Below are 17500 nucleotides of genomic sequence, written 5' to 3'. Positions count from 1 at the left end.
TTCTGATGAAAAGAATACTGCTGTTGTTGATATCCATTCATGAATGTGAGTTTTGCTTTTCCATTTGATCAAGTAAATGCCATTTGGCAATCACGTATTAAAAGATAACAGGTTAGATAGAAAAAAAATCTTAATTGATATGTTTATTTCCAATAGTTTGTTTTGAACAGCAATATTAGACTCGTATGTTTTGCCTAAAAAGAAGCGATATATCATCAAAATCTTTGGTGAGATTGACAGAACAATTGCAAATGTAAGCCGAAGGAGAGAAGGACCGATTTTTTAGAAAAAAAAACAAAAAAACTCAATACTTAATCAATGTGGATAACCAGAAAAACGCTGGCTGACAATCCTTGCCCAAGAGATTTCGATCAGAAGTACCCCAAGTGATAGCATCAGACCAAAGGCCAAAACGTACAGTGCTCCTTGGGCCTGTTTTTTTTTTTTTTTATAGAACAAAAGAAAACAAAATGTTAGACCTATAACAACGTGTATTTTCTTCAAGTGTTAGTGAGCGGTAGTCTAAATTTTCATTGACGATAATATTATTATTCAGCCATACTCAATAAATGTTTAAATTTCCGTGATTTATGATATCATTAATAATTTTAATGTTAGCGAACGTGGAGTGTTATACTGTATGTATATTCTTTATTAACCAAAATCCTAATTGTTGTTAAATCAAAAATTAAGGAGCTGATAACTTTAGCTGTTGAATCTTACCTGAGTGATCGAGAGAGGCTTAGGCCCATCTGAAGGGATTTCAGCTTCACAGGGAACATTGTAGTATTTTTGTTTGATGTTCTGAATTATACCAAAGTACTGAAGCCACTTGATGCTGTAAGAAAGATAAATATTACTACTTATTTACATGATGTACGAAATTCTTGCAAGGATAAAAAAAGTGATATTTAAACATTATCCTTTCTACCGATTTCTTTTTTCTTCACTTTGGCAAAAAAAAAAAAAATGAAATAAAATAACCCTGATTTTTGCAGATAGTGAAAAGAAACAATATTGAAAAACTCCAACTGTGTTACAATAGAAAAGTACGAGTGAATATAACCGTTAATTAGGATATGAGAGTGAAAGTAAACAAGGGATAAATGAATATTCATATAGATAGTGAAACAATGAAAATGGTCAATTCGTATAAGTATTTTCAGTAAATACACAGAATGATGCTGGGATGAGAGAAGAGGTGAGTTAGATGAAGGTGAAAGATGGAAGGCAGTAGGGTGTGTGCAGAAAGTTGGGAAGAGACTTGGAGTGGCTTTGAAAGCTAAATTGTGAACGTTTGAAGGGATTGTTGAGTAAAATCTCCTTAATGGAAGTGCAACCAAGTCCATTTCTTTTGGCGATGCATATTTGCACCGACTCCCAGCGGTGCCCTTTTAGCTCGGAAAAGTTTCCTGATCGCTGATTGGTTAGAATTATATCGTCCAACCAATCAGCGATCAGGAAACTTTTCCGAGCTAAAAGGGCACCGCTGCGAGTCTGTGCAAATATGCATCGCTAAAAGAAATGGACTATAGTCGTTATTATTATTATTACTTGCTAAGCTAAACCCCTAGTTGCAAAAGCAGTATGCTATAAGCCCAGGGGCTCCAACAGGGAAAGCAGCTCAGTGAGCAAAGGAAAAAAAATATTTTAAGAAGAGTAACTACAATAAACATCTCCTATATAAACTATGAAAACTTTAACAAAACAAGAAGAGGAGAAATAAGATAGAGTATGCTCGAGTGTACCCTCAAGCAAGAGAACTCTACCCCAAGACAGTGGAAGACCATGGTACAGAGGTTGTGGCACTACCCAAGACTAGAGAACAATGGTTTGATTTTGGGAGTATACTTTAGTCATGCCAGGCTGCAAAATGCAAGTGAATATGTAGGCCTATATATAGTCTGATAAATTCAAAAAATAATACCGACTTTTCTTCTTACAGTGATACATGTTTACTGGTATAATATTGATTAATGACGTAGATCACAGGGAATTCTTAAACCTCAGAACATACTACGTTTCGCATGCTGTATTATGTTCATTATTTAATATATGCATTAGGGTCATTTCATTACATTATTGTTTATTATACCTGTATTATCTTATCTATGCACTTCTTCAGATACTGTCTCTAAGTCCACATACAGATCAGTTCTAGCTTTTTGGGGCACACCACAAAATCCATTCCTGGCTTCGCCCTACGTCTGGTGAACGTGAATAAAAGAGACGAATGATTTATGTTACACGAGGGACGTAATAATAAGTGAAAGGAGAAATGGAGAGTAAGTAAGCATGGTAAAATTCGAGCTTAAGTAAAAGGAGGGATTAATGTTTTGAGAGGATTCAGTCATAACGATTGGAGGACGATAAGTTGGTGAAAAGAAAGAATGATTCCGGTATGTTAGGAAGAAAGATGAGAGAAAAGCCAAAAAGTCTAGAATAGATGCGGTGGAGAAGGTATTGCAAAGAAATGGTCTTAGTAACCAGAAATCATAAGACTGTGCTTAAGATAGAGGTAATGGATCAGTGGGCGTTGGGCCATCGACCCGAAGCTAATGTTGTGGAAGTTATCTCTACTAGAGTTTATCTACGATTTAGCGTTTTGAAATAGTGACAAGGAAAACTGTATTTTTTTTCTCCTCTGGAGGTAACTGTTGTCAGGAGAAACAGAGTTTTTACACAGTATACCAGAGACATGTTAACTTGGTTAACAACCCTACCTTGACTAAAGTTATCAATATAAGAAAAGGATTTGCAAATAAGTTTATATCTGTAACTTAATGAGGTAACTTTCAGTGCAAATTTTAATAAAGTAATTGGCTCTTATAATGCTCTCATTTAAGTGGTGAAAACTATCCTAACCTTCCAGCCTCATTAGATGTATGGCAACACGCTATTTACCAAACATTGATTGAATGCACGTTCCGAGTATGCTGCCCCGAGCCCTATTTGATAACATACTCTAAAGTCAACATAAATACTCCAAAGCAGCAGGATCTCGGCCTTCTCGGTTCGCCTTCCGAGACTTACAGTTCATTGTAGAGGAACGGCTGCGGTTCGCCTACCTCTTTTGTTTAATCACAGATACTCCAAAGGACCAAAGCAGCAGAATCTCGGCCTTCTCGGTTCGCCTTCAGATGTTTACAGTTCATTGTAGAGGAAAGGCTGCGGTTCGCCTACATCTTTTGTTTAATCACAGATACTCCAAAGGACCAAAGCAGCAGAATCTCGGCCTTCTCGGTTCGCCTTCAGATGTTTACAGTTCATTGTAGAGGAAAGGCTGCGGTTCGCCTACATCTTTTGTTTAATCACAGATACTCCAAAGGACCAAAGCAGCAGAATCTCGGCCTTCTCGGTTCGCCTTCAGATGTTTACAGTTCATTGTAGAGGAAAGGCTGCGGTTCGCCTACATCTTTTGTTTAATCACAGATACTCCAAAGGACCAAAGCAGCAGAATCTCGGCCTTCTCGGTTCGCCTTCAGATGTTTACAGTTCATTGCAGAGGAAAGGCTGCGGTTCGCCTACATCTTTTGTTTAATCACAGATACTCCAAAGGACCAAAGCAGCAGAATCTCGGCCTTCTCGGTTCGCCTTCAGATGTTTACAGTTCATTGCAGAGGAAAGGCTGTGGTTCGCCTACATCTTTTGTTTAATCACAGATACTCCAAAGGACCAAAGCAGCAGAATCTCGGCCTTCTCGGTTCGCCTTCAGATGTTTACAGTTCATTGCAGAGGAAAGGCTGCGGTTCGCCTACATCTTTTGTTTAATCACAGATACTCCAAAGGACCAAAGCAGCAGAATCTCGGCCTTCTCGGTTCGCCTTCAGATGTTTACAGTTCATTGTAGAGGAAAGGCTGCGGTTCGCCTACATCTTTTGTTTAATCACAGATACTCCAAAGGACCAAAGCAGCAGAATCTCGGCCTTCTCGGTTCGCCTTCAGATGTTTACAGTTCATTGCAGAGGAAAGGCTGCGGTTCGCCTACATCTTTTGTTTAATCACAGATACTCCAAAGGACCAAAGCAGCAGAATCTCGGCCTTCTCGGTTCGCCTTCAGATGTTTACAGTTCATTGCAGAGGAAAGGCTGCGGTTCGCCTACATCTTTTGTTTAATCACAGATACTCCAAAGGACCAAAGCAGCAGAATCTCGGCCTTCTCGGTTCGCCTTCAGATGTTTACAGTTCATTGCAGAGGAAAGGCTGCGGTTCGCCTACATCTTTTGTTTAATCACAGATACTCCAAAGGACCAAAGCAGCAGAATCTCGGCCTTCTCGGTTCGCCTTCAGATGTTTACAGTTCATTGTAGAGGAAAGGCTGCGGTTCGCCTACATCTTTTGTTTAATCACAGATACTCCAAAGGACCAAAGCAGCAGAATCTCGGCCTTCTCGGTTCGCCTTCAGATGTTTACAGTTCATTGCAGAGGAAAGGCTGCGGTTCGCCTACATCTTTTGTTTAATCACAGATACTCCAAAGGACCAAAGCAGCAGAATCTCGGCCTTCTCGGTTCGCCTTCAGATGTTTACAGTTCATTGTAGAGGAAAGGCTGCGGTTCGCCTACATCTTTTGTTTAATCACAGATACTCCAAAGGACCAAAGCAGCAGAATCTCGGCCTTCTCGGTTCGCCTTCAGATGCTTACAGTTCATTGTAGAGGAAAGGCTGCGGTTCGCCTACATCTTTTGTTTAATCACAGATACTCCAAAGGACCAAAGCAGCAGAATCTCGGCCTTCTCGGTTCGCCTTCAGATGTTTACAGTTCATTGTAGAGGAAAGGCTGCGGTTCGCCTACATCTTTTGTTTAATCACAGATACTCCAAAGGACCAAAGCAGCAGAATCTCGGCCTTCTCGGTTCGCCTTCAGATGTTTACAGTTCATTGCAGAGGAAAGGCTGCGGTTCGCCTACATCTTTTGTTTAATCACAGATACTCCAAAGGACCAAAGCAGCAGAATCTCGGCCTTCTCGGTTCGCCTTCAGATGTTTACAGTTCATTGCAGAGGAAAGGCTGCGGTTCGCCTACATCTTTTGTTTAATCACAGATACTCCAAAGGACCAAAGCAGCAGAATCTCGGCCTTCTCGGTTCGCCTTCAGATGTTTACAGTTCATTGTAGAGGAACGGCTGCGGTTCGCCTACATCTTTTGTTTAATCACAGATACTCCAAAGGACCAAAGCAGCAGAATCTCGGCCTTCTCGGTTCGCCTTCAGATGTTTACAGTTCATTGTAGAGGAAAGGCTGCGGTTCGCCTACATCTTTTGTTTAATCACAGATACTCCAAAGGACCAAAGCAGCAGAATCTCGGCCTTCTCGGTTCGCCTTCAGATGTTTACAGTTCATTGTAGAGGAAAGGCTGCGGTTCGCCTACATCTTTTGTTTAATCACAGATACTCCAAAGGACCAAAGCAGCAGAATCTCGGCATTCTCGGTTCGCCTTCAGATGTTTACAGTTCATTGCAGAGGAAAGGCTGCGGTTCGCCTACATCTTTTGTTTAATCACAGATACTCCAAAGGACCAAAGCAGCAGAATCTCGGCCTTCTCGGTTCGCCTTCAGATGTTTACAGTTCATTGCAGAGGAAAGGCTGCGGTTCGCCTACATCTTTTGTTTAATCACAGATACTCCAAAGGACCAAAGCAGCAGAATCTCGGCCTTCTCGGTTCGCCTTCAGATGTTTACAGTTCATTGCAGAGGAAAGGCTGCGGTTCGCCTACATCTTTTGTTTAATCACAGATACTCCAAAGGACCAAAGCAGCAGAATCTCGGCCTTCTCGGTTCGCCTTCAGATGTTTACAGTTCATTGTAGAGGAAAGGCTGCGGTTCGCCTACATCTTTTGTTTAATCACAGATACTCCAAAGGACCAAAGCAGCAGAATCTCGGCCTTCTCGGTTCGCCTTCAGATGTTTACAGTTCATTGCAGAGGAAAGGCTGCGGTTCGCCTACATCTTTTGTTTAATCACAGATACTCCAAAGGACCAAAGCAGCAGAATCTCGGCCTTCTCGGTTCGCCTTCAGATGTTTACAGTTCATTGTAGAGGAAAGGCTGCGGTTCGCCTACATCTTTTGTTTAATCACAGATACTCCAAAGGACCAAAGCAGCAGAATCTCGGCCTTCTCGGTTCGCCTTCAGATGTTTACAGTTCATTGCAGAGGAAAGGCTGCGGTTCGCCTACATCTTTTGTTTAATCACAGATACTCCAAAGGACCAAAGCAGCAGAATCTCGGCCTTCTCGGTTCGCCTTCAGATGTTTACAGTTCATTGTAGAGGAAAGGCTGCGGTTCGCCTACATCTTTTGTTTAATCACAGATACTCCAAAGGACCAAAGCAGCAGAATCTCGGCCTTCTCGGTTCGCCTTCAGATGTTTACAGTTCATTGCAGAGGAAAGGCTGCGGTTCGCCTACATCTTTTGTTTAATCACAGATACTCCAAAGGACCAAAGCAGCAGAATCTCGGCCTTCTCGGTTCGCCTTCAGATGTTTACAGTTCATTGTAGAGGAAAGGCTGCGGTTCGCCTACATCTTTTGTTTAATCACAGATACTCCAAAGGACCAAAGCAGCAGAATCTCGGCCTTCTCGGTTCGCCTTCAGATGTTTACAGTTCATTGTAGAGGAAAGGCTGCGGTTCGCCTACTTCTTTTGTTTAATCACAGATACTCCAAAGGACCAAAGCAGCAGAATCTCGGCCTTCTCGGTTCGCCTTCAGATGTTTACAGTTCATTGTAGAGGAAAGGTTGCGTTTCGCTTGCCTCTTTTGTTTAATCACAGATACTCCAAAGCTGCAGAATCTTGGGCTTCTCGGTTCGCCTTCAGATGCTTACACTTCATTGTAAAGGAGAGGTTGCGTTTCACCTGCCTCTTTTGTTTCATCATAGTTTTATTTGGATTCAATATTCAACCTTTTGTTTCTTATAAGGGTATTATTTTGCCAGTATTTCTACACTGGTTTAAGATATTGTTTGCGGTATCTTCATCTGGCCCCGCCTTCATTGAAAGATGTTTTCCATAGATTCTCACTTATTTTCATGTACATATATTTGTAACGACATTATTTTGTGGAATTACATTGCATATAATTATCAATTCAAGACAAGCTGTAACCTTAGTTGGAAAAGCAGAGTGCTACTAGTTCAAGGGCCCTAAGTGGGAAAGCAGAAAACAAAGAGAGTTGTAAAATATAAACTATAGAGGAGAAACAACTGTTAATGAAATAGGCTAAGATGATAAAGTGTTGAATAAATAGGTAACAGGTGCACCATGAGACGAGACTTATGTCAACCTATCCAATAAAATGGCATTTGCACCAAGTTTGATCTTTTGAAGTTCCACAGATTCAACTATTTGATTTGGAAGGATCATACCACAATTAGATCAGAGCCGGAATGAAATCCCTGGACTACTCTATAGTTTTGAGCCTCACGAAAGAAAATTCAGGACTGTTAGAATTACATGCAGTGGTGGATATATTCTTGGAGCATCTGGATGCAAAAAAAAAAAAAAAAAAAAAAAAAAAAATTGATTTATGAATGTTGTTTAAGTGGCCTGGCGCTGGGGCCTGTTATGCCATTCAGTCCCAAAATGCAAAAGGCTGTGGGGGATTTAATAGCAGTAAGAAGTCAACGGCAGAATAGATTGGCCACCAATAGGGAAGAAAGGAAGTGGCAATGGAGGTAAAGTAGAAGGGTATAAAACAATTGCAGGGAGGGAGGGGCAGAAGGAACGCTGCAAAGGCCGTTAGGTAATGCCTACAGGGTACCGCGAGAGGTGTACTGATGGCACTACTGCAAAAGATGGGTAGAATCAGGAAAAAATATTTTTTATCGTACACAAATCTAACTGGACGACGATCCAGACATCATTCTCTTTGCGAATAAAGAATTTAATAAACCTCAAATTTTTGTCCCCAACTATTTCATATAACTTATCAAATCCTGAATAATATAACACTTCACAACAAAAAATTATGCTAATACTCGAAAGTCCTAATAGCTTAATTGATAGATAGATATAATACCTTTTTTCACCAAAAATAACCATAAGACAGTCAACACAGCAATTATTTCAAGTCGCCATTACTAAAACCAAATTCTCTTTAAAAGCCTTCATATTTTTGAAACCACTAGCCATCTTCAAGTCAGCAGTTCGATGAAAAATTAAAATGGTTTTGCTACTTGTTTCGTAATATATTGAAAAATAATTGTGCTGAAAGGGAGAAATGTGTAACTAGAAAATAAAATAGTCGAGAGAGAGAGAGAGAGAGAGAGAGAGAGAGAGAGAGAGGAGAGAGAGAGAGAGAGAGAGAGAGAGAGAGAGAGAGAGAGAGAGGGGGGGAGAGAGAGAGAGAGAGAGAAAGAGAGAGAGAGAGTACACAGTAGGGCCAAACAATAAACTATAAAGTTATTGACATTTTTGTTGATCTCAAGTCTCGTTTCAGACCTAAAGTACAGTCTGTGCACATTGCACGCATTCACAAAAACATTGGACACAAATACCTATATATTAATTGACATTTTAGCTGGTTTACTTTTATTTTGGTCAACAGGTTGTGTAAGAAAATATACTATTATTTTTTCTTTAAAATAATTCAAATTTATTGAGACTTACAGCTTAGAGCAGGCGATGAGGGCCTTGAGTTAATTGTAGGAGAGACAGGCAGTGTAAATAACATTTGTTGACTTTGGTTTCACAAGAAACGATTGCCTCTCTACCCTGGTTACATACTGATGATAATCATATATATATATATATATATATATATATATATATATATATATATATATATATGTATATATATATATATATACAAATATATATATATATATATATATATATATATATATATATATATACATATATATATATGTGTGTGTGTGTGTGTAAATAGATAGATATATAGATAAATAGTTATACAGCTAACAAATCAATAGATAAATGGAATGTGACTTTCTTGAATAATTCTTTCTATTAGAACTACAACGGAATTACTCCTGGAAGTCTCCCATAACTATTCGAAGGTGTTACTCACGTGAAATCAACCTGCCAAATGATGGGACTGTTTTTCACGTAAATGAAGGCATCCAGGTCAGTCTTAACGGGTTCTCTGCCCAGGTGGAACTGACACCTGGCACCCCGAGCTTCGTACATGTTGGCTCTTCCCACGGCTGAACTGTAGACATCTGTTCAGTGGAAGTTTTACTGTGTTATTAAGAAGGATTTCTGTGTGTGCGTGTGTATAATAATTGTGGCTAATTAGCTGAAATTATTTATGGTTGAATTATGAATTTTGATAAATGAAATGGGCTTTTAGATAAATAAATTGTAGAAATAGATCACTTTACTGTAAGCTTGGATAACTGAAATCAATTTTCCATAAATAAAATTGAATGCTTCATCGTTATATTTCAATTACATGAGAATGGAATAGAATTTTCGATCAGTGAATTACAGATCCCACTCTATGATGTAAAAACTGAATTATTTCTACTATATTTACCAATCTCGATATTTTGTGCTTCTGTGTGTGCGTGTGTATACGTAGCACAAAATATCGAGATTGGTAAATATAGCAGAAATAATTCAGTTTTTACATCATAGAGTGGGACCTGTAATTCACTGATCGAAAATTCTATTTCATTCTCATGTAATTGAAATATAACGATGAAACATTAAATTTTATTTATGGAAAATTGATTACAGTTATCCAAGCTTACAGTTAAGTAATCCATTTCTACAATTTAATTATCTAAAATCCTATTTCATTTATCAAAATTCATAATTCAACCATAAATAATTTCAGCTAATTAGCCAGAATTATTTTCAATATTCCCAGAAATTCCTATTAACTTGATTAATGGCATCTTCGAATAGGATTTTAGGTTAAGCAATGGGATTCGTCGTTCCAACCTACCAACGAGAGCATATGTGCCGTCGGCCACAGTCTGGAAGAACGCCCACGAAGACAGTTCGGCGTCACTGAACACGCCCACCCGCTCACGGTCCACGTATAAGGCCCCTCCCTCTGCAGACTTTGTGAATAGATTAGGGAAATGATAGACATTATAGTAATTGCACGTAAAAAAAGTTTAAAAGGTAAGCTCAGTTCAGTGTTATAAACTTTAACGAATGAATAACTTCTCTATCAAAATTTGTGGCACGATATTATTATTATTATTATTATTATTATTATTATTATTATTATTATTATTATTATTACTTGCTAAGTTACAACTCTAGTTGGAAAACCAGGATGCTATAAGCCCAGGGGCCCCAATAGGAAAAATAGCCCAGTGAGGAAAGGAGAAATGGAAAAATAAAATATTCTAAGAATAGCAACATCAAAACAAATATTTCCTATATAAACTATAAAAACTTTAACAAAACAAGAAAGAGAAAATAGATAGAACAGTGTTCCCGAGTGTACCCTCAAGCAAGAGAACTCTAATCCAAGACAGTGGAAGACCATGGTACAGAGGCTATGGCACTACCCAAGACTAGAGAACACTGGTTTGATTTTGGAGTGTCCTTCTCCTAGAAGAGCTGTTTACCATAGCTAAAGAGTCTCTTCTACCCTTATCAAGAGGAAAGTAACCACTGAACAATTACAGTGCAGTAGTTAACCCCTTGAGCGAAGAAAAATTGTTTAGTAATCTCATTGTTGTCAGGTGTATAAGGACAGAGGAGAATGTGTAAAGAATAGGCCAGACTATTCGGTGTATGCGTAGGCAATGGGAAAATGAACTGTAACCAGAGATAAAGAGCCAATGTAGTACTGTCTGACCAGTCAAAGGACCCCATAACTCTCTAGTGGTAGTATCTCAACGGGTGGCTGGTGCCCTGGCCAACCTACTACTGATAGCACGGATGCAGCTGCTCTAGCTGTAGCAAAGCATATCTGACTTTGCCATAGGTAACATTGAAAATAAATGTATTTTCCTTCGATGTAATAAGAAATCTTATTATTGGAAATCAGTAGAAATAAAGAGTATAAGCAAAAATCATAGGAAAAACAATAGTTTTTAGCAAAAAATACTATACCTCAATGAATTCCCAAAACGATAGCGATCGAATTGAACCTATCGCTACCGTAGACTTAATGGTTTGTTTACATCTCGGAGAGCGGAATTTAAAATCATCAAAAAGGAGATGGAGTTTTTGGTACAAAGGACAACATTATCTAAACAGTCTTTGGTCGAAGAATTGAGAGAGAAACTCAATGATTGTGTAGAAAAGGATAGGAATAGTCTATCTAGGCCTTGATCTAGATTATGAAATATTTTTAAAGGCTATGCGTAGCCCTGGTTATCCTAAAAGTAATCCATTCCTACTCTAATTTGCACTGTTATAGACTGCATACTAATTTTTAAATGTGTGGGCAAGTCTGCAACGCACAGACTAAAAGACAATACGATGTTAAGCTAGCATAAAACATTTATCATATCAAACTGATAAAAGACAGTTTCAACACTTGGAAGTCGTAGTTGAAGCGGTATGTTAATTACAAGTTTTGACGACGACCAACAAACTTAGGGTCACAACCAATCATTAAGATGACAACTGCAATATAGTAAACGGATACGTCATTATCTACAAGACAACCTCTTTTATTTATGCAGCATTAAGCCTGACTAAATAGCGAGAAGACTATATTTTGCTTTATAGCAAACCATTTCTTCATAGTTAAGACGATAGAAAGCACACAACTCCTTCCACAATCTTTTAGAAGGCGGACGTCCACATGACACTTTTATGACATATGATAGCAGCTTCACTTGAACAACCCATCATGTACGCGATTTCTATCAAAAGGAATTTAGGCTGTACGTTGCAGATGACCCCGTGCGAACAATGCGCAATTAAAAGGGTTTCAACCAAAAGAAACTATAACGGAGAATCCATAACTAAGGGAAAGTCACATGGAGCAGCGATGAGGTTTCGCCTCGAAATACACTGCGACTGTATTATTATTATTATTATTATTATTATTAGCCAAGCTACAACCCTAGCTGGAAAAGCAAGATACTATAAGCCCAAGGTCTCCAACAGGGAAAAATAGCCCAGTGAGGAAAAGAAATAAGGAAATAAATAAATGATGAGGATAAATTAACAATATATCATTCTAAAAACAGTAACAGCGTTAAAACAGATATGCCCTATATAAACTATTAACAACGTCAAAAACAGATATGTCATATATAAACAATAAAAAAAAAATTAATTAATGAATTCTATCAAGTTAATAAAACATGAACTGTGATGATTGACAGTATCGTCAGTATTAAGTAAGATTCTTATTTTACTTCTCAAAATCATATCCATTCAGGTGCCGATCGCCCTTGATGGTTGAATGAATAAGTCCCCACCTCATTTATATCAAAACAAAAGGCATAGGTTTTAGTCCCGATCAAGTCAGAAGCATATATCACACATGAAATCCCAAGGTAGAATGATTTCGAAATTCAAAATGATTGTGACTTAATTATTATAAGTATGTATGTATGTATGTATGTATGTATGTATGTATGTCAAACATTAAAATATACTCACTAAAGTTGCATACACAAGCGTTTTACTTCTCAATGCTGGTCTGGTATTGCCTCGTACAATATCTTCAATGGAATTTATTGGTACAGACCTGAAGACAGAAAGTCCCTTAAGTATAGATGTCATTCATATTTGCATAAAAACTTATTGGGTGTATTATTCCATGTGATATTTTCTTAATTAACTTGAACTGAGTCATCTTACTGATCAGCTGGAAAATATTTTATTTGTTTTCAAAACGATCGCGCACGGCACTATATCGTATTTACGTGATGCCACATCGCGATGCTACATATAATGTACTTTTGTGAGTTCTATGAGTTATGCAATTATGTACACTAAGGACTTACCTGAAAGGTATAGCGAGGAAAGCTGTGATAGAGCCACGATAGAGAGAAACGATGACAACAGACATAAGCATTCCTGTCGTAGCTACGAGCCTACTCGCTGATCCAGACGGCATCTGCGAGCAACCTGGTTGGGGGAAGTCGAATTAGAAGCAATTGCTAAAAAGCTCGCCTTTAATTGGGCCACTGATATTGGTTTAATATAGGGAAATTTACTGCGGCAAATATGGACCTTTCAAATCTTTATAAGGTAGATCTGTTTTAAGTGAAGGATTTCGTTACTGTAACGCTGTATTAGCAAAGCAAAACTTTCATAGTATATCAGGCTTGGGATTGCTTTTTCGATTCCATTAAATTTTTGAGTAGGAAGTTTTTTCATGTTATAAGATGTTGCACATTTTTCATTAATTATGTAATTGCTAAAATACAAGTTTTTTTTTTTTTTTTTTACACGTACTTCATTCAATACGTTAAATGACAATTTATTTGGAATCCTTTAACATCTTAGCCACAGGCTGTACACATGGGCACAATTATTTGGATTTGTTGTTGTGAAATGTAAGAAACTATATGAAGGCTTTTACTACTTTCCCTCAATTTGCTAAGTTTTAAAGTGTTGCAAACTGGGCAATGATTGCCAGGGTGTTAACTGTGTGTCAAAATCTTTGTTTTAAAGACTAATAGCATTTCTGAATCTTTACGAGATATTACATGATAACATTTTTAAACCGATAATGAATAAGATTCATTTTATGACTGGCAAATGATATGTAGCAAATAGGCGAACAAAAAATATAGAATAACTATAACTCTATGTCATTTTATTTTATGGACTGTGCATTGAGGATTTTTCACCATTGCCTAGGGCGATCTACTTCAGATTCTTATGCTTATGATTTTACTAATGAGAATAATGAACACACTCACGAAGCACTGTGGATTTTTGTCAATATTTCTGGCAAAGTGGTTAAATTCCTACAATGTTACTCAAAGACAACGAAAGATTTTACATTACACTGCAACTACATATATTCGAGAATTCGCATTTGAGTTATTTGGGAACTGATGAAAAAAAGAACTGAGGAATTGTTTAATTGACCATTACATTAAGCATTGAACACCAGTAACAAATGAGCTGTTAGGGATAATGAAAGCAGACTTTTGGAATCAACAAAAAACTAGTTGATGATTAAATGTTTGTTAACATACGTTGGTAAAATAAACTTTTAGAAAGTCAAAAGAGTTAAATTCTAAGCCTCCATACATACAAAACATACGAAAGGAAGGTCACTCACTCTGGTTAACGAAGATTTTCAGAACACTTGTGAGCTGAGAGAACAGATTCGAAGTTCGGCTAAAACTAGGCCTAAACCATCCTTCGGCGCTGACCAGAAGTTCCAATACGAGACCTGCTATTATGGCTGTACCAAGGATGCTCGCCCAGGACTGGAAAGACATAAAAAGGATTCGTCTCAAATTAGTCATTTCTGAAACTGATAATCTAGGATTTTTTTTTTATTGATATTGTGTCGACTAAGTATGTTTCTAAATTACATATGGTTATCATTAAATGCATAAAATACGTCTTTCATACGATTTTCGTGTGCATGAACATGTTTGTACATATAATTATAAAATTGAATAAAGAACTTCATTTATATATGCATATATGAACACAATCTCTCTCTCTCTCTCTCTCTCTCTCTCTCTCTCTCTCTCTCTCTCTCTCTCTCTCTCTCTCTCTCTCACACACACACACACACACACACACACATATATATATATATATATATATATATATATATATACATATATATATATATATATATATATATATATATATATATATATTTGTGTGTGTATATATATATATATATATATATATATATATATATATATATATCTATATTTGTGTATATATATACATATATGTTCGCACATACGTATATCTATCTATCTATCTATATATGTATATATATTCACACCCAAACGTATGTATATATATATATATATATACATATATATATCTATATATATATATATATGCATATATATGTATATATATACATATATATTCAGCACACACATATTGATATTTGAATAAGTAAACTAACGGTATAGAGTCGATTCAGAGACATATATTTAAATCCTGGACAGGCCTATAGTAGATGAATCCCTTTTGGGTATATTAATTCTAAGGTAGAGTGGATTTGTTATTGAAAAGAATATGCCTCAATATTTGAAAATATGAAACTCTCTTCAATAAATTAATATATATATATATATATATATATATATATATATATATGTATATATACATATATATATATGTATATGTGTATGTATATATATATATATATATATATATATATATATATATATATATATATATATATATATTTATATGTATATATGTGTGTGTGCGTGCGCGTGCACGCGTAACCCAAAAAATATATATTTTATTTTTTTTTGTTAGGACATTTGTTTCGTCTAATGTTTTTTTTTCGCAATAAACAAATTTCATACGTGTATCAACGTCACTAACAAAAGTAACTGTCACTTGTTCGTTCTCCGAGATTTGAATAAATCTTGAAGAGATGAAGTTTTTTTTTTTTTTTTTATAAAGATTTAGTCATTGTCCCTTGTTGACATGTAATAGATTTATATCTAAATCAAACGTTATATCAACTTTACCGAGGGAAACTTTATTACAGAAGAATCAATCAAATTTACATCGTCTTATTTTAATCAAATTAGACTCTATATTACTCTAAAGTTCTTACCAGTATAAAATACATATGGTGAAATGCTCCAAACTCTTTTATCTGCATTCATTAGAGTAATATATTTCAAGTGAAATAAGGAGATTAAATACCAGGGGCGAATAAATCTGCAGAAGAAGGAAGGGCCTGAGTATGATGTTCGGGGCTCTGGAAATGATGACGACAATATCCTCCCCGATGGGTCTGCTGAACTCCACCACGCTCGTCCGATCGTGGTTGGGGGTGAAATCCAGCGCTGCCATATCTGCTTCCTGAAAGCGGTGACATTGTTATGCAATGGATAAAACTGCAATAGCTTTCCTGTCTCTTAACTCCTGATTTTAGGTAGAATCATGCGGCAACATTATAGAGATTTACGGGAAATTAAATTCTATTGCATTGACATCAGGAAATTTACATACAAAAAAAGTGAACTGTTGAAAAATCGTATTTGATAACTGCGTTTGTGTCATGTATTTAAATATAATTTGATGAAAATCCATTCAAATATATAAATTATTCGATTATGGGATATTCATTTGTCGAATTAACGAAAGAATGAAAGAATAGAGGGCTACTACTACTAATAATAATAATAATACTGCTGCAGCTTATGATAATAATGATAGTGATTATTTTTCTTCTCCGTAGAATTTCTTGCAAATATTTCTTAACTGATTATAATTACTAAGGTAATAAGTTTGATGAGTTAACATACGAATAAATAGAAAAAAAGCTAAGCGATACAAAAGACATTCTAACTAGTAGCAGAAGCGAATTAATGACATGAAATCGAACTGAAATATGAACTCTGTGGAAGTGTCGCTACTGGATTCCCACTTACCTTTCTCTGAAGGACACCAACCATGCCATCGTAGGACCCATTGGGTTGCTGGAGTCCGAATCCTCTTGTAGGTACGAGGACATCTGTAAAATTGAGTCTGTTTCGGATGACGTGTAACAGATCGATGATATACCCACTGGCAGTGTCTAAGCCCTCTCCGTCGACGTATTCGAAAACCATTGGTTTCTGCAAAAGGTGTAAAATTAGTCCCAAGTCCAGCCTTCTGAGGTGATTCTAATACTAAATTTTTTTTAGAAATTCCTGACGATAATCATTTAGTATAATTAATTGAATTATACTTATTTATCTCTAATTAGTCTCAGATATATTGAAGACCATATTTCGTTTAAGAACATTTTTTTCCTTAAACTTAAAAAAAAAGAAGAAAAAAAAAACTCGTACCTTAGAAGGCAAGAAAGTGTTAAAATCTTTATGATCACTATGAGCTCTTACGGTCGAAACTCAACTGAACTCGGTGGAATAACCGTCCTTGTCTCACGGAGTTTTTATCATCAATTTTTATAGTTTCTGTGATCTTAACACTCAAGTGCCCATGATAAGATATCTTTATGATGCAAAACATTAAAATATCTTTTTTTTTAAATAATTATTTGTTTTCGGATCATTGGCAAATTTCTGGCAGCCTTAGTCAACTGCGCTGGTATTATTGTTATTCAAGCGCAGTGAATAAGAGTATGATTTTGTGTAGCAAATTAATCTCTTAAAGCGAAAATAGATTCATACTTGAAAACTCTAATTTATCTTTCCAAAAGCCACCCTAACCTGTATGCATGAAATCCTCACAGTTCTGTTTCGGAGGTTAAGCGAAGGACTTGGCCAGAACGGCTTGAACATTTCAAGTTTCCCGAATTTCCAGACAGCTGCTAAGCTCAAGAACCACGTACCATCTCCACGCGCATCGATAGCGGCAATTTTTATCCAGCTTCTGGTGTGAAGAAAAATGAAAGAAGGGCGTGAAATAACGTTTCAATACTAAAAAGTAAAATG

The 17500-nt window shown here is 36.6% G+C and overlaps 2 protein-coding genes across 2 annotated transcripts in view; both read right to left on the bottom strand.

Annotated features, from left to right (window-relative positions):
* Nucleotides 1–17500, bottom strand: part of LOC137634545 (uncharacterized) — a 469969-nt gene that overhangs the window by 22095 nt on the left and 430374 nt on the right. The window lies entirely within an intron of this gene.
* LOC137634369 (uncharacterized) overlaps nt 303–17500 on the bottom strand; it is a 26098-nt gene continuing 8900 nt past the window's right edge. Inside the window, exons 7-16 of the mRNA XM_068366766.1 lie at nt 17297–17438; nt 16493–16678; nt 15762–15920; nt 14182–14332; nt 12890–13013; nt 12543–12630; nt 9907–10024; nt 9025–9175; nt 724–838; nt 303–432 (exon numbers count right to left, since the gene is read on the bottom strand). Of these exons, the coding sequence (XP_068222867.1) occupies nt 316–432; nt 724–838; nt 9025–9175; nt 9907–10024; nt 12543–12630; nt 12890–13013; nt 14182–14332; nt 15762–15920; nt 16493–16678; nt 17297–17438 (1351 nt within the window). The 3' untranslated portion in view covers nt 303–315. The remainder of the gene's footprint in view (nt 433–723; nt 839–9024; nt 9176–9906; nt 10025–12542; nt 12631–12889; nt 13014–14181; nt 14333–15761; nt 15921–16492; nt 16679–17296; nt 17439–17500) is intronic.

The sequence above is a fragment of the Palaemon carinicauda genome, chromosome 44 (assembly GCF_036898095.1).
Source record: "Palaemon carinicauda isolate YSFRI2023 chromosome 44, ASM3689809v2, whole genome shotgun sequence".
Lineage (NCBI taxonomy): Eukaryota > Metazoa > Arthropoda > Malacostraca > Decapoda > Palaemonidae > Palaemon > Palaemon carinicauda.
This window is presented reverse-complemented; position numbering and strand designations above follow the sequence as displayed.